At 39.2% G+C, this 24,135-nt stretch overlaps 1 protein-coding gene across 1 annotated transcript in view; it reads right to left on the bottom strand.

Moving 5' to 3' along the window:
• The window catches only part of LOC110834177 (uncharacterized), a 327,297-nt gene that overhangs the window by 25,909 nt on the left and 277,253 nt on the right, over positions 1 to 24,135 (bottom strand). Inside the window, exon 7 of the mRNA XM_087349345.1 lies at positions 1,148 to 1,399. Within this exon, the coding sequence (XP_087205471.1) occupies positions 1,148 to 1,399 (252 nt within the window). The remainder of the gene's footprint in view (positions 1 to 1,147; positions 1,400 to 24,135) is intronic.

Below are 24,135 nucleotides of genomic sequence, written 5' to 3'. Positions count from 1 at the left end.
ATTCAGTAGCTCCCCGCTCGCTAGCTTCTTTGTCAGAAGAGCGTCGGGTAAATCAGCGGTACCAAATGTCGTTTTGAACGCTGCACTGTTAGCATGATTCCTACTGATTTTCTCAATCACATCGAAAACTTTTTTGAGAGACGAACACGTGATTTTAAGACACGTGCTATGTTTCCTGTAAACTGCGAGGACTACGTACGAGAGTATACGGAAAGTTGCGCAGAAGTTGTGCGCATGTTACACGAATAATAGAAGTGACAGTGACGAATGCGAGAGAGAGAGAAGGAAAATGGGCGAACAAAGGAATTGAAGGTTAGCGAAACTTACTTCTGAATAATTAATCACGTGTCTAATTGTAAGTGGCATATTTGTGCAGAATTTTTCGTATAAAAGTTGCCAGACAGAACTACAAAGGCTTCTAAGGCCATCATTTTTTTTTTTGTAATTTTCACAGGAGAATACTCAATGAAAAATTTAATAGTCACATTTATAATCTAAAATGATAGCAACATTCACACGAGTACTTACAGCGATGTACTGATAATCACCCAAAAGCTGAGAACGTGTTTAAAAGACATGTTACCATATATATTATTATTTCAGAAACCTACAACCAATTCCAGAAATTCGCAGAACTACCATTTTGTCATTATTAATTACACGAAAGTTGGATACAGAGAAATGGATTCTCCGATGGCAAAATGTACGTTCCTAGTTTAATGAAAATAATGGTTGACAATTTTAACAAATACAATTTTTAAAAAATTATGTTTTTGGTTGTGGCTCCGTGTAGACTCCTAGTGAGATGCTAGACTCTACAAGACGCCAAAACCCAGGACATCAACATCACTGCAGTGGAAGCTTCAAGTCTGGCGACAAATAGTCTTCTTTCTGTCTTTCTATGGTTCAGTGTCGTCCCATACACAACATAAACTATCAGATACAATGCATCGTTAAACCAGCCAGGCGCTCGTGACGGGCGTCGCCGTCAACTAGCTGGTAGGATCTGATTAATGACGCATTTTAAATGGTAGTCGATTTAAAAAGAGGAACATATAATAATTTAATTTATGTATCGACTAAGAAATTACATGTAGTTTAGGGAAAGGATTATTTCCCTGCATCCGATATGGACCCGGGTACTTGCCTGAGAGTCTTCCTGTGTAAAGATGGCATCAAAAGCGAACATTTTCGGGGCAGCGACGCCGACGCGTCGGTCTTCAGGGGTTGCGGTGCTCCCACAAGCCGCGGGGTCAAACAGCGTCACTTGTTTCCTGCGGCTATCGACGCTGAAAAAAGACGCTGACCCTCCTCCGGGTGTCGTGCAGCTACCGGAAGCCGTCGCTCCGGTAGCAGGTCCAGACACGGCCCCACCAAACACACGCAACATCACTTTTACCTGCAGAGAACAAATCACCAGGTTTCAATGAACACATCCTTAACCCATCAAAGTACGTAACATGCTGTAACTTCAACTCGCCCACAGATTTTGTCTGTTTTTGTGATTCTCAGAGGAAACAGCGATTATTTCTGTAACTCACTGAAGCCGAATGGCAATTATATTTACCATATGCTTTAGGAATCACAAAGTCTTAATTTTGTGTTTAGGGGTTTCGTATGATTCTCACAGTAAACATCGATTAATTCCTTAAAAAGCGTTAACCAGTTGATCTTTTTAATGGTGAAGTGTTGTGTTTTCTTCGCGGTACGGGCTGAATTATTATATATTATTTAGACGGGGTTCGGCTTTAAAGGGTTAACCAGTTGATCTTTTTAATGGTGAAGTGTTGTGTTTTCTTCGCGGTACGGGCTGAATTATTATATATTATTTAGACGGGGTTCGGCTTTAAAGGGTTAACCAGTTGATTTTTTTAATGGTGAAGTGTTGTGTTTTCTTCGCGGTACGGGCTGAATTATTATATATTATTTAGACGGGGTTCAGCTTTAAAGGGTTAACCACACGAACTTTTTAATGGTGAAGAGTTGTGTTTTCTTCGCGGTACGGGCTGAATTCTTGATGAACTCCTGGATTCAAAGAATAATTAGCGGATAACGCCTGTGAACCTTTTATCAAAGTAACCTGCAACATAAAAATGCTAAAAATTACGTGGCTTTCACAGTTTCGTTCTGGCATATCAGTGAAAGCACTTTTCCATAAAAAAAATGACACAGTGAAACAATAAAGAAGACGTAACTTAGAATTTGCTTTTGAAACGAATGTATCAGAGGCTGTTCAAGGCATCGAGTACTAGCCTGAGATACAAAGGGAGCTTTATATCAAATTAACCTCGTTATTCCAGATGCAACATAAAACCTTTCTCTAACATTGCAGACAATTCTGTGGCCGCTCCATGATGTTCAACCGACAGAAATTTACAACCTCCGCTGAGTTTACTCCTTCAGGGAGAGGGGGAGACGAACACAAGCAAACGAGGAGGCTTTCAAAGGTCTTTTTAAACTGAAATGAAAGTCGTAAACGGCGAAATTCCCCAATCCCGTGGAATAGAATCAGCTGGAGTACAAAAACCAAACACTTCCCACCGCGGTCATAAATCCTCTTCCTGTTTAAATGAAATTTGACTTTCTAAACTGAAACAACAGCTAATAACTACAGCTGATACAGATTAAGGATTTCTGATATCCTTTACATCCTTAATGTGATTGGAAGATACCTTTCACTCAGTTTCGATGGTTTAGAGTAAAATTAAAAGGGTTCATAGTTACCATGTTCCAACGCATTCCATAGACTTCTGGAACACAAACAGACCTAAAGCATGTACTATCTTTAGACACGTGCAGATAATTTGTTCACTTATTTATTAAACATTCTGTAATTAAATAAAGCAATACAAATTCACAACCTCTGTTCATAAGATCCATATTAATATTATCCCACAAACTTCGTCATCAACTTCCAAGGTCCAACTTCCCATACGAGATGCATGTCCCTACCATCAACATATGGTTTCTTAATCGTGGACACCATGAGGCAATCTAGTTGTGGTGAGATCATAAAAAGGCATTTGTTATCAGACACAGATAGTGCTTTAAGTTGACAGCGTATAGATAGAATTAGTGAAATAGTTTCTACATGTTAAAAGATAAGACGTAAGTGTCTGGATAATTATAAATCTCGATGCCACGGACGCCGAGGGCAGAGAAGTGGATATGAAGCACATGTTATTTGAGAAATGGTAAAGGCAAGCATTACAAAGATATGTATAACATATATATAGAGCCGAATATTGGGGTGAAGAAAAAATTGAAATTGGAAAAAATTGGATACGACAGAACAGAATTTCATCACAGAGGTCGTACGAGAAAACGGCGGATCATAAATGTATCGGAAACATTTGGGAAGGTCTGAGTATAACAAAAATTGATACGATAATACAAGTCTATAAAGAGCAGAGGCACAAGACATTTGAAATCAATGCTGAAAACAGAATCCCAAAAGTTACTGTCGGACGTCCGAAATAAATGAAGACAATTTTAATCTTGTAACCAAAAGTTAAAAATCCGTGATACTGACAGTGACAGAATTTATCTTCAAGAGATTAGCTTTCAGAAATTCTGTGTTCACACATCGTTAAACAGTTGAACGTCTTAGAGCGCATGACAGCCGCTCTAGAATCAGAAGACATCTGAAAGACACCTGTTTCGAAAGCAACCATCTTCATGTTCGCTGCTGTGAGAACCTCAAATATCACCAGGAGCGTCTTTACTTACCAAACATTAATAGAGTGTTAAAATGAAGGAAGATGATATAGGCTGAGCATGTAGTACGCATGGGAGAAATACGCACACAATTTTGTCCGGAAAGGCTGAAGTGACGATATAATTTCGGTTTGGCTCATGATAGAGGTCACTGACGGGCTCTTGTAAACACAAAAATGAACCTTATACGTAGTTCCATAAAGATGGGATATTTTACTAAGTGAGCGACTTCTGGTTTTTAAATAAATAAATAAATAATTCCACCGGAATTAATTTCTTAACATTTTATACATTTATTTCCTCTGGTGTATTATGACAATTACAAATCACTAAAATAGCCTCAGACTCAGCGCGTCTGTAAGTAAACAATTTAATTCGAACTGTCATCAGAATTTGCGACACATTCGCTTGGAGGTACTTAAAAAAACCTCGAAGACCTCACCACAGCTTACCCCAGAAAATATCCGAAACATGTGCTTCTTGCTGAATTCACTTGAAACTAATATTTTTACTTTGGTTAGTATCAAGTTCCCTGTTTATAACAAGGGAACTTTAGTGCCATCTCAAAATAATTGAATGAGCTATAAGGCTGAGGAAATGCTCGACTTTATTGAGGCATCTTTAAACCTGAGCTCCAGTCTGCTTTGTCTCCTGTAGACACTAGACTGTGTTTGTATTCCATTAACTAAGTATAATACTACAGTCTGAAACGACTGTTCTGTATGAGTGTGTCAGGCAGATAAAACCTGCTTCTAAGCGTCCGTAAAATTTGCAGAAGGACTTCGTGGCGAATGGTCAACGCTATAACTTTCATCGGTTGTCATTCGAACGATCACTTCTATCTCAGTCTGCAGTCATTACTCTCCTTTATTTAATGAATTCAATTATTCTAGTAATTTATTCATAATTATACGTGCGATGATACACATACCAACAAAAGAATACAAACTAACAACACAAGCGGAATAATTAAATGTAACCACATTAACAAAGCCGATCAAAAAATATATATAAATTTTGAAACTCTCTTCCTTTGCCCTCGACACAAAATAAAATATAAACAAACATTCTCGTGGTTCTTGCAAATAACGAAAGAACCATTGCCGCCAATTGCATTGCGACATTTTTTCTGAGTAATATTAATTAACTGGACCTCAGAAGAGTTTCGTAGCAGAACGCAAGCAACGAGATTTGGAAATTTAAAACGTCTGCAAGTTCTGCAGTCGACCGTTTTGACAAAGGCGTGTCAAAATCAAGCCCATTCTTCCACAACTCTCCTTGTTCTTGGTTTAAAACCCCATAAAACACATAAGATTTGTAATTGGCTTTTAGATCTCAACTGCCGCCTTCTGAAATTCTGCGTGCGTTTTTAGACCAAGACCAAAACATTCCACAGAAACCGACAAGCAAACAATAATTCAGATTTAACAAACGCACAGGAGGTGTAAATAAAATATAACTTGGTAAACCAAGTAATAGATGGAAGAATAACATTGAAATGGAGAAGAAGGCGCTTCACTGTCGACTGGCACAGCAATGGACCGACCCTAGGGTTCCATTGAGGTCTGGTTTAGTCGCCAAGGCCGGAATGCCTCCAAATTTCCTTTTTAAGCGTCTCAGTGCAATTACCATTAAGTACGCTGCTTATGAACATCGTCCCATGAACTTCCCTCACGCAAATTAAGCTCACTGACTGTCATCTACTTAACTGAGTGCCATTAATTCAGTACTTGGGAGGTGGGTGTTGGTACGAGAAAAAGGGATGACCCTTCCTTTGATAGGGTCACAGATTAAAAGAATCTGGTAATATTTGCAGAAAGGGTAAATGCATTAGTAACAGGACACTGGTCTAGAGAGGGACACTTTGCCACAATTAAAAGACCGGGGGGGGGGGGGGGGGAAGCACGGAAAGGCTCATTAATAATCCTGACAGAGTCAGCAAACACGCGGCTGAATAATGTGGCGAGATCGCGCATCATGATCAATGGCGGCGAAGCATCAATTATCGAAATGAGTGTCGGAGCGACGCCGCTAAGACGTCAACATGTTACACGCGTCCACTACAAAAATCTCGGTCCATCTCCTTCTTAGCCCTGAAGATAGGTACAGCATGTTCCTCCGAAACGTCGGTATCTACCCTGATTCTCAACGTCCGCCCGTCTGTCCCTGTGTAAGAACTCGACAACCGCCTGATAGATTTTCACAAAATTTGGCACTGGGTAATGCTATTAAAAAGTGTCTCCACTCCCATTTTGGCTGGAGTCGTACAACACCGGAAGTTTTCGCGTGAGGACACGACGTCCAACAGAATTTATAAAAAGAGTATCAAGGCACGAATTTAAAATGAGCAATGCATACATTTCCTAACTTGTATGACACAAAATTTCGTAGACAGTTCCGTATTTATCATTCACCTTGGCTCCAGTGGGCGTGTCGCATGGCGAATTGTTTTATCTGACGTGACATGAAGACATTATCACGTGCGGTGGTTACCAGTCCGCTAGGTTTTCAATGAGCCACTCTGTCTAAATTAACACAGTGACAGGCAGCAAAGCAGGCTAATGTGGCGGGTTGCCTATGAGTAATTACCACGTGCGCGATGCCCCCCCCCCCTTGTCTCCCTGATCCAGCTCTCGGGACGTGGCCGTCAAAATCCCCCCCCCCCCCGACGCCGGGCACATTCTGTTACTCCGATGCGCTCCCATTCAGGACATCTCTAAAGCCTCATGTTATTAGAAATGTCATCCGATCGCAAGAAATAAAAATTATTTGCCTTCTGGACTCGTATAAAAACTTTTGTGACAGTTCAGATCACAATGAAACGTCTCCCAGGTCACTTAACACAGATGCAAAAATAAATTAATCCCTCTATACAGACATCACTAATGACTAAAATCAGGTTTCCATAGCGACGTGCAATACTGGCTTTAGGCTGATAAATTCGTATTAAGATAAAATGAAATTGTTTTAGGCGAAGAAGGCCTTGAGTTGTGTTGCAAACAGAAAGGTCCTCCGTCCCCGAAGACTGGTTAGCTTTTATGCTCTTACGTAGAACTAAATATATTAGACACCACAAATAAACGAAATTTTTAATGAAAATAATTTAATCTGTCCTTAAAACACGAAAATTTTCATAAAGAGTATCAAAGAACTTCCACCATCAATTCTTTACCCAATGTTCAAATTTAACTAAGAAGTTAATCATACAATTTTTCTTTAAAATCTAACATTCACTCAAATAATCAAGAAATTCACAACCTTATATAGAAGCCACAGATTCATACTCGTGTACACAAAAGCCTGTCAATGGTTCCTATACTGAGACACATAAATCCGGTCCAAATCATCAAACCTCACGTTTACCTTCCAATCTTCGATGCGTGCTACTAGTCACGCCCATCCAACATCCCTTGATCTGTTCACCTCTTGATGGAAATCAGAATGTGAAATCGGAAAAACGCGAGAAATATGGGCTGGCTGTTGCCCTGCCTCGTCTCTGAGCTGCAATAAATATTGATAAAGCAGAGTACTTACCCTCCCCAATTTAAAATATACAAAAACAGTAGCAAACAAATGAGATTTAACCATTAAAATTCTACCAGCCCTGTTTGCACTACCATAAACGTAATTTGAAATCGAAAAACAAAATCATTTTACCCTGACCCATAATAATAAAACACACTGTAAACGCTAATGGATTAACTTTTTGTTCGTAACGTCACATTGGAAATGATAATAATAAAAAAGTAACCACCCCATTTAATCTGCTCCTTTCTACCCCCCGCAGTGTATATTTCAGATTAAACCAGATTATATCCGATTTGTGTTTTAAAAAATAACATGAAAATGATAAATGGCGGTGCATCTACCTACTACGATATTCGAATTTCACGGTAATTTAAGCGACGAAATATATCAATTCGATAAATGTGACGCGGTGAAACTCGTCCGATGTTCTGCCGCTCACACAAGTAACTTCACCATTCCAATGGCATTAACAAAAACGTAAAAATAATGTGAGGATACATTGAACAGGGACGGAAATGTCGGGCAAAGTGTTTCGACCTAACCAACAGACAGGAATTACAGAAAATTTCACAACGAGGAAACTCACAACTTTCCACCAAATATTATTAGGGTGACCATCAAATCATCAGAAACAAGAAATCAATACAAGATTCTGTTCAGGAAACACGCCAATTACACACCTCGGCGTAGGACGATGCCATCAGAACGAAATTTGTCCCTGATACATATTAATTACCACGCTGTGAAGGCGTATGGGGCTATGGAGACATGGCTCCACTTTCTCTCGACCTCCTCTCCCCCTAAGTGCCTACATGGCGCGTAGCGGGATCACTTTTACAAGCAAGAAAATGTTTCCCCTTGCATGCACACGTAATCTAAACTGGAAAAACTAACTTGTTCCTTGACCATCGTGCTGGGAGTGTCAAATGACAAGACATAATACTATTAATTTTGTAATTCCGTCCTGAAGATAGAGACAGTACGTTCCTACGAAACGTTGGTATCTACATACAAGGCCTCGTGGCTTTGCTATCCAGAAGACCGACATGGACAATTGGTTTTATTAAGTATTAATGGACGCTACAGAACGCAGAGAGAACTTTTTCCCTCGTGCTTGCAATTACGTATTAATATTCTGTATATTTTCCGGTGGAAGATGCCTTTTTGCATAACAGAAACCCTTGAACTGCGATGTGTAGCAAATTTTTAATCACGACAGGAAAGAGAATCTGCAGGGGCGTGTCATGTCAGTTGCAATTAAAATGAAACAGGCCAGAGTCTGGCAGAAGGCACGGAGTTCACCTCCCACGCAGGGAGAGAGAAAGACGTACAAATACGTTCTACGTACACGAATCTGCCGGTTGAAAAGTAAGTCTTCAACTACGTTTTCAAAAGCGAACCTAAGGCTGCAAAGAAGCCAGAATTATATCGAAGGATACGTGATTGATCAGAAACTATCGAAATGCGAGTAGTTAATAATCGCCAAGAGGTCGCTACTGGCTCCTACTTTGAATCAGACAAGATCAATTTTAATATTATCCTTTCATTTTTACCTAGACATTCCAAGTCGACTCATCTTCACGACAGCAACAACTGATATTAATGATTAAGTTAAGAAAAAATATCACAGTGGCATCATCTGGTTCACAAATGTATCTCTTGTATTTAAAAATATAATTCAAGGTCAAATCGACATCAAAAACAATAATCAAAGACGATCTTACGGACACAAAATGGCGGCGGTTATGTACATCAAATATCCAACTTCTTAAAATGGCTACTGCATTGTTATTCGAAAGAAAAACAATGAACCAATTTTCGTGATCAGATCTAACAATAAAAAATAGTGAAAAATTATGAAAAATTACAATTCGATAATTTGATAACAGGCCACATTATGATTAATAAAAAATATAATTTTATTTGTTTTATTTCTTTGTGTGGTACCGGGGGAAGGGGGGGGGGTTCTGAGCGCCTCTATGAATTAACAGGCGAAAAACGAGAGGCATCTGTCTATAACCTAACCTGCCGATGTGTGTAGGACTAACGCGATGGACGAATTACCACGTGACAGGCGAGTGACAAGTCCGGTCGCCACGGGATATGAAAATGAAGTCGGCCGAGCGCATAACACCAACCCCGGGTGGGGGATGGATATTCATTAACGGTGGGTACAAGATAGTGAAGGGTGACAATGGTACTGAAAGGGTTGGAGTCGTTAATGTAATTAGCATTGTGGACAGAGATGCTGCATGGGAAAAATCGGGGAGGGGGTGGGGGTAACGCATCACGGTGTATGTGATGCCGAAATGTAAGCGCTCAGCCTACGCCAAGTGAGACCTACGGGTTCAAAGCACAAACATCGTGAATTACTGGGCTTGGAGAGAAGGAATGTGGCATGAATAAATAATTAAACGCAAGGGAATGTAAGAAGGGAAAAAAAATGAGAATGCGAAACAAAGATAAAGGAACGAAGACAAACAGAGATGAAAATTACTTTAAATTACGGACACAAGGCAAAACACACGGATATGAATAATAAATACGCGGAAGAAATTGGGTAAAGTAACACGCCGGCCTGATGGTGGTGGTGGTGGGGGGATGTCCGAAACGTCGGTCTATTTATACGAGACTACACGTAGCAACGTCCCACCAGAAGACACCCATCTCCCATCCGTGAGAACCTTAAATCTCATCGCAGATGTTCACGGCGATGAAAATTTCAATTGTGGGTTTCTGTGTATTAGCTCTTCCGAAACGTCGATAAGCATATACAAGATTACATGGCGTCATAACCCATAATTACTCATTGCGTATATAAGCCATCTTCGTTTATTAATGACGGCGGACAATTCAAATCGTGGTCCTTCCGCGGGCGAGAAGCTACAGCCAAGGTTAATAAAGCGTGGAGTTATACCTCCATTTCCCCACGCGCCTTCACGGCTTGGTGCTTACTTAAGTACACGTTTAACAATCCTGACACACCTTAGCGTTACTTAATGTTATCGGTAGAAGGCAATAAAATAAGATATTTCTATTTTATTTTATGTAATGACTCGAGCCCGAGAGACAGAAGTTGTTCTGGTCGGAATATTATTACGATTCTAAGGCAGTTATCCACCAGAGTGAAGGAGCAACGTGTAATTTGCGCGACTCACGGTAATAAAAATTAATAACGAAAAAGGAAGTTAAATTAAAAATAAATGGTGCTACAGACGTACACTACTGACCAAGAAAAATTACAACCTTTTATCTCCAGCAGTTCCCACTGTCTCTTTTAATACGAACATCAAATGGCTAACTAGAAATTGAGGCCATAAAAACGATACACATTTTAAGTACTTGTTATTAAAGCTGTCTCTTATCTCCGGTGTTCACTGGTCTCTTGTATCTTAATTTATCCAGTTACTTTGTTTAACTGCTGCAGTCGTGTGGTGATGCATAGGAATTGGCACACACAACAAGCAAAATCCCTTGCTTTTTGCATTGGTAACACGAGACCATTCACGTATGTCATTCGGATATACGAAATATTTTTACGCGCGAGTTAAGTTTGACAAGAGTTTTTTTTTTTTTTTTTTTTTTGGCAGGGAATTCTGGAGTAGCACCAATATTCAGAACGTGCGGTTCAAAATGATCATCCCTTACCTTTGTGCAATGCGTACACAAGGTTGGACTTCCAAGATCTCAGTAACAGTTGCTGTTGAAAGCAATCACAGAACACAATGTTTGAATAGCCAAGACATTTTCCTTTTATGTACTTTTGAATTCATAATTCACAGTATTTTTTGACTTTTTCACAAAAAATTTGGTACATGCATATGAATAGTCAACAAATCATGGAAAACCGTGTAATTTACGATTAGGTATATTATTTCATTTATTTATTTTAATCCGTCTTATCACAATATTTAAAATTCCTTATAATTAAGATAATAAAATATCATTGATGTTCCATATCGATTGATCGATTTACATTTCGGAACATTTACACAACATGTTTCGGTTTTTATAAAACCATCATCAGGTGTAAAATATATCTAAGAACTTAAAACTCAATTATGATTTCTGTAGTTTTTTTGGTGATGTTTCATTACGTTTGTTTTTTCCATTTTTGGGCGAAGGTGTTGTTTTTTCTTAAATGTTATTAGATGTACATATCGGCCTGTAAGTAAATGATTGAATGAAATATTGTGATCAGACGGATTAAAATAAATAATTGTTATAATATTCACAATATGACGCAATTACACTATCTTATATTATTTCATGTTTCGTTGACTTCTAAATAGGAAAGTCAGGAGATCGCGGTGGCCGAGCGATCAGAGATTAGTTCGATCTTCGATCAATCGACTATTCGGATCTCGACGATACGAATGAACGGGGTTTAACACCGATTGAATACAGTAAAATGTGAAGTAGAGATCTTGAATCACGAAGTAAAGCCATATTTCACTTTAGCGCGCACGGCTCTTAATTTCTTTTTGAAATCCCTCGCGCACAGATACAGTACGCAACAGCGTGTAGGTTGTAACTAGCGCTCATTTATCCGTGTGTCTGTGGCAAATGCGTGTATCACGACGCGGACGGCACCAGGAGCCAGAGGACCCCGGAAGAAGGGCTCGCTACAAGGGTCACGTGACCGACCGACTATTTGACAGCTAATAGACAGGACCTCAGGAGAGGCGGTCACGTAAGGCTGAGGTCTCTTGGGGATTTTTCAGAGATGGCCCTTCATTCTATTTCCCTCTACCTCTCCGTCGTAAAGTCAGTTCACAACGGGACGCGGCTATAAGACGCGTCTTAAAAGCGTTTTAATGACGCCGCATCAACTGATCACATTCTTAATAGCTTATTCGCAGATGAGTTAGTGGTACATCCAGATATTGTAGCCTCGAATCTTCGTATTTAACTCTTTTACTCATGTCCCCGTGCGTAGTTATTCTCGAAAGGCAAGAAACTTTCTGTGTCCGGGTTGGTTCAATCCGTCAGCGCATACTTCACCGCCGGTGACAGTTAACGATGCTCAGACGGCGAGCGGCGGATGTTAGAATCACTGGAACCAAAATTTATCGATGGGAACCAATCTTTCTTAGAACTGAAATGAAAACGAACTATTTTCTCTCTCGTGTCTAATAAGTATCTTGTTCCTAGGTATTTCTGAGACCTGAGTCCTTGATTTTGATAATCTTTAATAATATACGTAGTGTACAAAGTATATAAATCACCTCGTAATTCATTTTTCTCCAGCCCCTGTCATTACAACGTATTAAGTCCACGTGCCGCGTAATTATAATTATCGTGAGACAGGGTGTGTCAAGATGACATTACTTTCGACAACGTTAGTAAATATTTATGTTGTGACGTTTAGAAAAATATTACTAAAATTAAAATAACCGGAAGGAGTCAAATATCTTGCGCTTTTCGGTATTTTATAAATGTCCCCCCAAGTGTCAATGCTTCCACGAGACAATTCAATTAACCTGGAAGTCAAGAACATCAAATGCAGTAATCTGCAATACCGACACGGATGGTGACGCCGTAGAACAGTGAGGGTGTGAACCAGGCTTCAGTACCGGGGCGTAAGGTCGGATTAAGATGTTAGAAATACAGAAAGTCTTACGGACAAAGACAGGGAAGGAGGAAAAACACACAAAAAAAGGAAATAAAACATTAGCAGGAGATCAGGAAGGGTTTGGAAGTGGACGAGGAGAGAGAAACCGGCCAATTTATCACGCGGAACCCTCTGCTAGCCCCCCCCCCCCCCCCAATATTTTTCTTTCCTTCAGTTTGACGTTCTCTATGAAGAGAGAAAAAAGTTCCAGTGGGCAATTTAAAATTAATTCTTATCTGCAGGTTATTACAGACTTATTCGGGTGTACGCAGAAATCTAGAATGAAGCCAGTTTTAAACTTAAGTTCGATTAAATTAATATGAAATCAACACTGACAATCGATAATAGAAAAAACACTACACAGTCCCTGATAGAACCAAGGAGGATACAATTAAATACTTTGAGAACACACGAAATGGTCTGTTTCATAAAGGCGAGGCAGTATTTCACCAGTTAAATTGCTATGAACTGCTCAAAAGGAACTTAGAGCTACGGTGTATACTATAATCCTATCGTATTCGTAAAGTAAATTTTCGAACACCCTATTCCGAACATTTCCGGGGTCCCTGTCATCTTAATATCAACAGTGACATGAGAATCAATGTTCCTGGAGTCTTTTCTGGTCCTTACCATCACCGCCATTTTTTTTGCCTTCCAAAGAAAAACGCTTGGTTTATTATGTGGACGGACGACGGATGCAGGGATCAACAGGGCGTGTCCAAAGCGATTAATCTCTCATCCCTGACTCCACCCCCCACCCCTCAAGCAACATCAGTCACCAGGTGCTTACAGCAATGACCGTCCTGTGGCGAAAACGTACACACGAATTTACACATTATATTTTTGAAGGAAAATCCCAGGCCAACTGCCAGAGACGATTTGGGTACGAATACCAATCGATATGGGAGGTAATAATATCGATATATAATCTTTTAATGGATTTATAAATGTTTATTTGTTCAAGCACCTAATCAAATTCAGTCGTAAACATAATATTTTGCTATTGTCTGTATTTAAAATTCTCGCACATGTATTTATACATTGGATTGTAAAGTTTCATTAAAAATTATAAAGTTCTATTTGGATATCAGTGATAAGATCATCAAATGATGTTGCCTTATTCACTACAGACGATGTGATTCAGGTTTAAAACTTTAGTCTACAATTTTATTTCTCTATCGATAATAAAATCATAAAGCGATATATCGATATCCGAAATTTATACGGATATCGAATATTTTTTCTGTGATACTGTATAAGTTTATTGGCATTAAGTGACATCCCTAAATTTGGGAAATGCCTATCCGTTCACCTGTGGTTATCGAAATCTTTGGGAAACGCGAAGCATTTCAGACAGACAGTCAGGAAAAGTGAGTTACAGCAGAATTGTTGCGTGACGACAAATTTTTGAGAACGGGGACGCGGAGTGAATGTAGCACACGTGAGGTGTGACATTCCTAAAAGTATTTAGCATAAAACGTGAAAGAAAGAGACAAGTACCGCCTAGGAAGGGCAGATAGATAAAATAACCGCACATTAAGAAATCCGTGCTGTTTTTCTGAACATTCCTTTGTAAATTTAAAAAAAAAGCTTTTGCCATGGTTAATATATAAATTAACCCACATTTTCTATCATCTGAAACCAAGATATGGAAGTTTTACACATTTAAGAAAACGTAACTTTTCCTACAAGCCTGAGACAGCGCAGAAACGATGACCGTGAAGCCCCACTGAGAAGGGGGGGGGGGAATAAATCTCGCCTGAGTGACCATTAGCAACAACCACAACACACATAACATGGCACGCCGTTTTGGATTATCGCAGTTACGGGCTGCCCCTGTGGAAGTCAGAGCTGCCAACCTTTCCCACAAGTTACTACAGGAATTATATAGTACTCAAATTACACGAGACGTAGAAACACCTGAAGAAATCAACGACCCTAATTTCAGGTAATTCTGTAAATGTGCGTTGAATAAAAACAGTTAAATCTGTCTGAAATCCGTTTTCCCGACAGACTGTCAACCACGTGACCTATTTTCGTTGCTAGGCCTCTGTTCATGCCAGCTGCGCAATGGCTTCGCACCGAATAACACAATATCGCCATTGGTGTTATTCTTTTGTGCGTAAACTTCTTCATGCGTAGTAGTTCGGGATGCGTCATTCTTTATTTCCATGATAAAATCTAAGATGTATCGAAACATTGCCTGTGAATGTCCTGTTGTAAATCCATGGTTAAAATAAGACAATATATTATTTAAATATATTATTTAAATCTTGTCCGTCTAATCACAATAAATTCTTATTAAATATTAAAATATTACAATAATTAACATTTAAAATATTTAAAATATTAAATGATGTTCTTTATCGAAATCTAATAAATCGAATATTTCGATAAAGAACATCATTTAATATTTTAAATGTTAATTATTGTAATATTTTAATATTTAATAAGAATTTATTGTGATTAGACGGACAAGATTTAAATCATATATTTATTATATCACAATATGACGTAACTTTACCATCTCAAAAATAAGACAAGGTAATTGACTGAATTATGCCAACTTCTGCTAATAAAAAAGCGCGCTGTGTCTTTTTTAAATTCCCTTCCAAGTTAATGTGTTATGATTATGTTGGTAGCTCTGGTATGGGGGGCAGTTCCCTCGAGAAAGACAACGTAATGGCGAAGTGAATGTCTAGACATCTCTCAGCTGGCCTATTAGCGCCACGCTGTGTACGTCCTTGTGGCGGCGCCTCAAATTACATATCACAGTTGTGGCTGACCCAAGCGATTGTTACGGGAGCAAAGACCCGTTAGTGACCTCTACTGTCGTTCATCGCCCTGATGATGGAGACAGTAAGCACCTCTGTAACGTCGGTAAACTTCTAGCAGACTACACGGGGGCAAGATCCCAGAAGATAATCGTCAAAAACAGAAGCCTTCCCTAAAACCAAATTTTATATTATTCTGTCTCATGGTTCTTAGTTTCTCAAACGACGCACTTCTACAAGGTTTCCCAATCAGAGTTTCGTACGATTATTGGTTCCTCCACACGCTATATGTCTCAACAAACAAATTCTGCAATAATGTACACACAAATATATACCAATGCGTATCAACATTTCACCCTTCTAAGGCCAATGGTAACTATATGTACCACTTGCTTTACAAATCTATAAATCAGCATTTTATTTTTATAATTCTCAGTGCAATTAGCGATTATTTCCTTAAACAGCGTCAACCAGTTGATATTTGTAATGGTGAAGTGTCGTGTTTTCTTCGCGGTACGGACTAAATACGTAATATTTAGACGAGCTTTGACTTAAAAGGGTTAACCAGTTCATCTTCGTAATGGTGAAGTGAGGTGTTTTCTTCGCGGTAGGGACTGAATTCTTAAATGTTACTCAAACTAAGCTTCGGTTTCAAATGGTTAATCGTTTAGTCATAGGTTAAGACGTTGAGTTGAAGGTCCACACATTAAAGTCGAAGCTACAGGGTGTTCCAAGTTCTGACCCTTAAGAAAGACTCCCATGTAATCGCTGAACAGAGTAGCGAAGAGGAGTCTCCATATCACTGGGTCAGAAAGCTTGCTCACATCTCTCTGAACACAATAAGAAGCTTGCCACGCGCCCAGTTTTGATTTTAATTGACACAAGTATCCGGTCCGTGTGGGTCTCCTCAGAGCGCCCCCACCATCAGCTCCACGAGTCGGCGTAAGTGCTTACAGACGCGTTGTTTTGACTCACAAGAGTGCAACCACGGGGAGTTTGTTGTTATTAACTGTCAGGCCAACCGCCAGAGTTCTCTGTTTCACCGATGGGTTTATTTTACCAACAGCTCAACATCTGTTTACTTATCATTCAGCACTCTTGCCCACACAGTAAAAGAGAAAAAAGAAATCATTAAACTTTAAGTACGAAAACCAAACGTATTTTAAATTGAGTGCGAAACCAAGAAGTCGGTTCATGATCTCCGTATCATTGGAGAAATAATTATGGTCTAAGTCCACGAAGCATAGTCACTCTTGAGAAGCTGATATTTGCCCAGCTAGTTAATAAATTTTCATTCTTTTATTGACCCAAAAGTGCAATTACCAATTTTAATATCAACCTATCCAGATACGTCTTGAAAGTTGAGTCTTACTTTCCTGACTAAGATTGTGTATGCATTTTGTTCATCGACAAAAAATTGATTCATAAAGCCATCACTGTGCTACATTTCCCAAAGGAACAAGCAAATTTAATTATATAAGTAGCTTAACGAAAAACGGATAACTTACGTAATAATGACAATATTTCATTAAACATAAACTAACTTTTTCCATTATAAATTTACGAAGGGTTACACATTAAAACGGCCTTATGTAGATAATCTACATGTATTAAGATACTTTAGAAAACACCATAATTTAAAAATGCGAATATCAGGTACATACACACTTTATTCCCGTGTGTCTCTGTCCAGGGTCTCTGCAGTGTGTGTTATCAACAGCCAGCAATAACCTCACTTTCAACAACAGATGTTCGTCAATACTGCAATTGCGCCATCAGGCGACTTGTACAGTGCTGCCATCTGTCGTACGGGATTTGCACGTTGTGACATGAAGGTAAGCAGATAAGTTATGAAACTGTGTACAAATCCGGCAGGCTTCTGCTTTCAATGTTTGCTCCGTATGAAGTCCCCAAAGAAAGACACCTCGTCCCCCTACAGTCAATCACTACATACAACTAAGCAGAATAAACTAATTTAATAAAAATTTTCTTGGATATTATCCATCGTCTAGTAAATATAAAACGTAAAACGACGTTTCGGAGATCGGACTCTATCTCCGTCTTCAGGTTCCTACACAGTTGGGCCCACTAGATAGAGCTAATCCCTATCTCCGGACTTTTTCCTTGGATATTATCCATCGTCTAGTAAATATAAAACGTAAAACGACGTTTCGGAGATGGGACTCTATCTCCGTCTTCAGGTTCCTACACAGTTGGGCCCACTAGATAGAGCTAATCCCTATCTCCGGACAAAATAAAAAGTGAAAGTCCCAGAATAAAAAGGCATTACCATCTCCGAAACGTCGTTTTACGTTTTATATTTACTAGACGATGGATAATATCCAAGAAAATTTTTATTCAATTGACTCTTCACCATCGTCAAGAAGTTTTAGATCTGATACAGAATAAACTAGTCATTTCGTAAATATTTACTTAAAAATTAAATGCTATTTCGCAATCTTTAAGACCTGGTAGAAACGTCGAACAAAAGAGTGTTCTTGTCACACCTTTATCAAACCTAACCTAAGGCTCCATTCATAATCAGTTTACTAAGTTCCACAATGCAAACTGGCCTTTATGTAACACCACAAATATCACGTGTTAGTGTTCTGAATACAAACACAGTGTGGACTTGTAAGTAGACACCAGATTTTTGGAAGATACAATGTTGATGCAAATAGCTTTCATCCAAACTCGTCTCGCGTGTTCCTGATACTCAGGATGCTATCAGAGAAGTCCCCCCCCCAAAAAAAGAATGTTCAGTCGGGGGGGGGGGGGGGGCTAACCTAACCCGCAGGGTTAAGTCATGTATGTAGACGCCAGGACGTTGCAAATCCTGACAGCTGAGCGCGATAATACACTCGACCATCTGCCTGGTTTCCATGTGGACACACTTTCCACGAGACTGGGAATAAAAATCTAAGAGGAACTATCCATTTTTCAAACCAGCATCGCCCCCTCTCTCATACCTAAAATCCCCCACTCATCTCTGTTATGAACAAAAAATATATATAAAAAGAGACCTGGTTGGGAGCATTTTCATTTTACATAAAACTGAGGCTGGAGAACGAGACGAGCTGAAAGTCGGGAGGTGCCCCTGGGGGTGAGGGGGGGAGAAGCCAGGGAGTCAAAATGCTGTGAAATATTGAGTACCTGCCCACGTGCGGAGGCAGGAGGCTTCAGGGTTACCAAACCAAGCCGAATATCCCTCCTCAAAGAAACTTTCCTCCAATAAAAGATTATTTCAGATGATGTTTTAAAACAAGAGACATTTTAATTTCGTGGTAACTAAAATTTTAAACCAACATCCGCTATTCCTTTTGTGTGTGTTAAAAGGAGAACAGAATTATCATCCTCGCCACAGTGAAGACCTTAAATCTCACAAAGAGGTACAATGCGTTCATAAGTCTTCATCTGTCTCACGTATAACGTCACAGATTCCTGAAACTGCTATCAAGTCGGAAATCTATAAGGTATTGTTACCCCATTGTGCTACCTTACGTCCTCACACACCCGAAGCCAAAACCCACTACGGTTCCATGAAGTAGGGCCCAAAGTTCTTGAGAAGCTAACAGTCGCTTAACTCGTCAAGACGACCAACTTAAATATTAACCTCACCGGTCCCCCCTACTGACCAATTTCGAAGATACTTTTTCCATAAAAAAATTAGGCTCATCTGTTATTTTAATTTTTTTTAGATAGAAATTACATTTCTGTCCTGATGCTCCTCTGAAACATCCATTTCTATCAGACTACACGGCGCAATATCCCAGAAGAAATTTTCATATTCGTCGCCGTCGGAATGTTAAATCTGACAGCGTAGCGAATTGGATTTTTGCGTAAACTTTTTCTCGCGTTGTACTGTTTGTTAACTAGTGCAGTAAACGACTGAATGACGTATCCAACGCTGAATTAACAAGCATGCGTTGCCTGGCAGAATTAGTTACGTCTACCAGCCCACCTGGTCTCAGCGGACAGCAACTGTCAATATGTCCTGAACCGTTCACCAGACGCTAACACACTCAGTCAACCGGGCATTCAATCACACCGGCAGCTATTCAGTTCCTCTGCATTCATGACGTCAGATGTTTAGGCTGAACTTCGGAATAGAAACGATACCTTCATATAACAACAATAACTCATGGGCTTTGGGAGTTTAAACGTCCGCAAACTTCACCGAATTTAATTAAAATCTGTACAAAACTCAATTTCGTAAATTCTGAACTTCAAGTATATACTGTAACACTGCAGACTTTCAAACCGTTTGAGGTGGCAGTAACATTTAAAATGAGGAAATTTAAAAAAAAAAAATGTAGCGTATTTCATTTATGATTCAGAGTCCTGGAACGAGCCTTATCAACCTGTCAACCTCGTCGATGCTAGAAAATAAATCCAAAGTTGAGGAATGACCGGCGATGAAATGATGTCTATTGATAAGCATTACAGCCTACTCACGAGAATATCCGTTTCCGTAAGCAAAAATGTATATTACACAGAAATAATAAAAAAACAAACAGACGCCCACAAACATGTATCTTGCCACTAAGTCAAACAGATAAGAAAATTAAAAATTAGTAATTGAATTAAGAGTTTATAACATACACCTGATGACGGCTCTATGAAAGCCGAAACATGTCGAGAATGTTCCATATGTAAATCGAGTACTCGATGCGGAACAAAGGATAATATTTTAACCATCTAATTATCTTATATTACTTTATTGTGATTGACGGACAATTTTAATATATTTTAATACTATTTTTAAGTCAAAATCAACTAAGTTCGAAGAGGGGAGTCCCGCGTTTTATAAAACTCTACGGTTTATTACCACATACCCTAATTCCGAAGACCCATCTACGCCTAGGTCTACCCATTGGACTATATGCAGGTGTAGAAGAGGGGAAAATCATGTTCTGATTCCACAGAATTGGTCTCTTTATCGAAGATAAAGTGAATTGAAGATGAGCGAAAATTACAAAGGATATCTGGCACAGTTGACGTCGTATAATCAAGAATCTTGTGTACATTGCACAACAGAAAACGCAACAAACTTTTGACGAGAAAACGTCGAAATTGGAACGTAATTAATCACATGGAAGTGCCTACAGTTTATTAATCACTGGAGCCCATCACAAAAGATATAAGACTCCATTGTTTCATGTACCATCTTTAAATGTTCAATTAGTAAAACGTTGGAGGTTGGGAGGCTGGGGGACTGAAGAGGAGAAGCCGAGATCAACGGAACCCTTCTGTCGCTACGTTACGAGCTGACTGGGTAGTACAACCACATCTCTGACTTTTGACTTCATCTATAATGTATAACTCCCAGGGTTTGTGCCTTCCACCCGACCCCTTGTCCGTCAAGAACACAGACAACTCCGTTCTGACTTCCGGTATCTTCTGCCAGGTGGAGTCACTCAGCATCCAGACACAATCTTCTTTACCCTTGGAACACTGCAACTATGAACACGCTCAGGTCGCAACAGAATAAGGAAGGCTTTGTGACGTTTGGATACACAAACTGACATACATTTGTCACATCAAGGACACAGCACGTGCGGGCGTCTGAGAACGGGAGAATATTTGGACGTAAAAGGGATTCAATGTCTCTCTATACATTATCAGTATGATGAAATAACGCAGAATATTATAGGCGAGGCATGCAGCACGCATGGAGGAGGGTAAGGCGTAATATAAAGTTGACTGGAAACCTTGAATGAAAGGGACCGGTCACAATACACAGGCGTATATGACAGGATAATATTAAAATGGATCCTAGGGGAAAGGTTTGGATTAATCTGGCCTAGTACAGGGACCTTGACGGGGTCTTGTGGGCACGTGAATGAATCTTCGTATTGGAATATTGGCTTCGTCTCGTTTATAGCTATTAAAGCTTTAAAACAAAAAAAAATACAATGTTCATGATTCAGAGTCTGGGAGTTTGGACGAAGTGGAATGGGAAACCAAGTGACATTGAAGTTATCGTTTGTCCTTCATCCGGTGTGAGCACTCGAGTACGAATCAACATTAAAACAAACCCAAATTTATTCAACTGTTTTGCATGAATTTTTTTTTTACATGGATTATATTTCATATGTTATGATAATACACAATAACAGGTCTATACTTTATTAGATTTGTACAGAATTTCGCGACACTATGAGGAATGATTAATTATTATGTTGGGAACTGACAATTCTATTTACCTGCCTTATCACACTCAATAGACATTATTTAAATTTCAAATGACGTAACATTCTGTTGCCATCCTGCATACATAAATTCATATAAAATGACGGAAAAATAATTTCGGGATTCTGGCCAACATTTAATTACCTCCAAAAAGACGGAAAGTAATTAACTAAGATGTCGTTATTCCAGACATCCCTAACCTCACCGGCGAGCCGCGGATCACGGATTGAAAAACATTGGATACCATGTTACACAGTCTCCGCTACTAACTGGTTCTCTCTACATTTCGCCCAGAAATCGCAGTCAAGAACGTTAACCAATAAGGCAATGGGCTAAAGAGGTCTCGTGCATTATTCCTAAGAAGTGCCCCCCTCCCCCAGGGCCCGCGGAGCTGAACTCGAGGGAAAGCCAAGAACACTCCTTTACGTCTTGACAGCTTGGAATGATAAACAACCTGACGATAAGACCCTAAATATGTTTTAGATGTTGCCAATTATGCTCGGAGTCGGGAACAGTACCGGATGTCCCACAGAACTCTCGCAACCTTCCTTCAGGACAAAATCTACATTTTTTTTAAAAAAAACCCATCATAATTCCAGTGAAACTTTCAACTCCAGTATTTTCTGTAATTATGTGTTTCGTATGATTCTCACCTTTGATCTTTGTAATGGTGAGGTGTTGTGTTTTCTTTGTGGTACGGACTAAATTCTTAAATGTTATTCAGATGAACTGCGACTTCAAAGGGTTAATTCATCGGTATGGAAAAATAAGTAATTTAAGCAATACTCATTTGAAAAGCATCATGGGAACAGCTTATTCGAAATGTAACCGTTGACGAAAAAATTATATTAAAATTGACATCAAAGAAAATGTTTTGTTATAGAATTTCAGCAAATTTTAATTGATGTAGTACTCAAGAGACGGAAACAAGTAAATAATATGAAATTAGAAGTCACACACAGACGGGAGAATAATATTAAAACGAATCTAAAAATAAATGGGCTGTGAGAATGGTAGATGCACTGAACTGTCTTGGAATAGGATTCGTTGGCGGCATCACGTGGTGGTGGTCCTTGGAGTTCAATAATATTCGATCGATCTCAGAAGGAAGATTCTGCAGAACATGTTCATTAAAGCCAGACGCTGTTTTAAAAATTCACAATTCGAATCATTACAGTGGTCAATTTTTTTGTAATATTTAAAGTAACTTTTGAAACATCCTGTAGCTAATACTTGAATGTGAAGTCACGGAAGATCAAATAATATGGGGGAGTGATATGAGGGGTGGATTTCAAGATAAGCTACAGCTAAGACCTTGAGGGGTGTATCAGACTATAAAAATGTCTTGAAATTTTCTTAAACATTTTGACACAGAGGTAATTGGGAAGGATCTGGGCAAGGTTGTTGCACCTGTAACAGACGCGACTATGCCTGCACGATTATACAGTTCAGTACAGTCAAATTACGAGAATTTTAAAGTGGGGAATTTATACATTAAAACAGTCTCAAACGAAAGTAATTCAAAATGTACAGAAATTTACTGTAGAACTGAAGTTAACAAAACTACTACTCGATTAAAATTAAGTTCCTCTTCATTCCTAATAACAAGGTTCGTTTTTAATTACAAAACTTAGTCAATTCTGCGACTGTTCAACTTCAAGTTTTTAATTACGCTATAAAGTCCTTAAATGTGCGTCTGAAGTAAGAACGTTAAAATTTATAACTAAACTTAAAGCTCCTCAAAATTTATTTACGACCCCTTCGAAGGGGTTACATAGGAATCACAGAAACCGTTCTATTTACCCGAAACAGCGGACCTTAGAAAACACTAACACGAGAGTAGCGAGCTCCAGTCGGAAAGATGCGATGCATTTCACGGGAGAGTCGGGGGTAACGGTTCCCAGGCACTGCCCGGTCGTCCTTCCGGTAAAAGTATTTTTGAACACAAGGTAAGACGTTCTGAAATGTAGAAGGTTAAAGCGATGAGACGTTAGAAAGTACAAACTTGGCGACAGAAGGGGGAGGTGACATTTTACATTCATCAGAAAATCGATATCTGTATTGGCACGGAGATAAATCACAAAATTCCGAAATCAGTAACTAAAATGTAATAAAGTTTTTAAGTTGCGTAAGGAAGTTCAGGTTTACGTACGGCCGTCCTTTAATTTCAGCATTTACAATTCGATACAAACTTTTAGGAGTAGCAGACTGGACAGAGCAGGTAAACCAGTTGTCCAGTCGCGCATCACTCACTGTGCGTGCGTGTATGTAGCATTAGCATGTGAGTTTGATATCATAAACGGTACTGAA

Source organism: Zootermopsis nevadensis, unplaced genomic scaffold (assembly GCF_977971745.1).
Source record: "Zootermopsis nevadensis isolate Lab colony 2312 unplaced genomic scaffold, Znev_1.0 Znev_ptg000016l, whole genome shotgun sequence".
Classification (NCBI taxonomy): Eukaryota; Metazoa; Arthropoda; class Insecta; order Blattodea; family Termopsidae; genus Zootermopsis; species Zootermopsis nevadensis.
The sequence above is the reverse complement of the archived record's forward strand: the minus strand, read 5'-3'. Positions and strand labels throughout refer to the sequence as shown.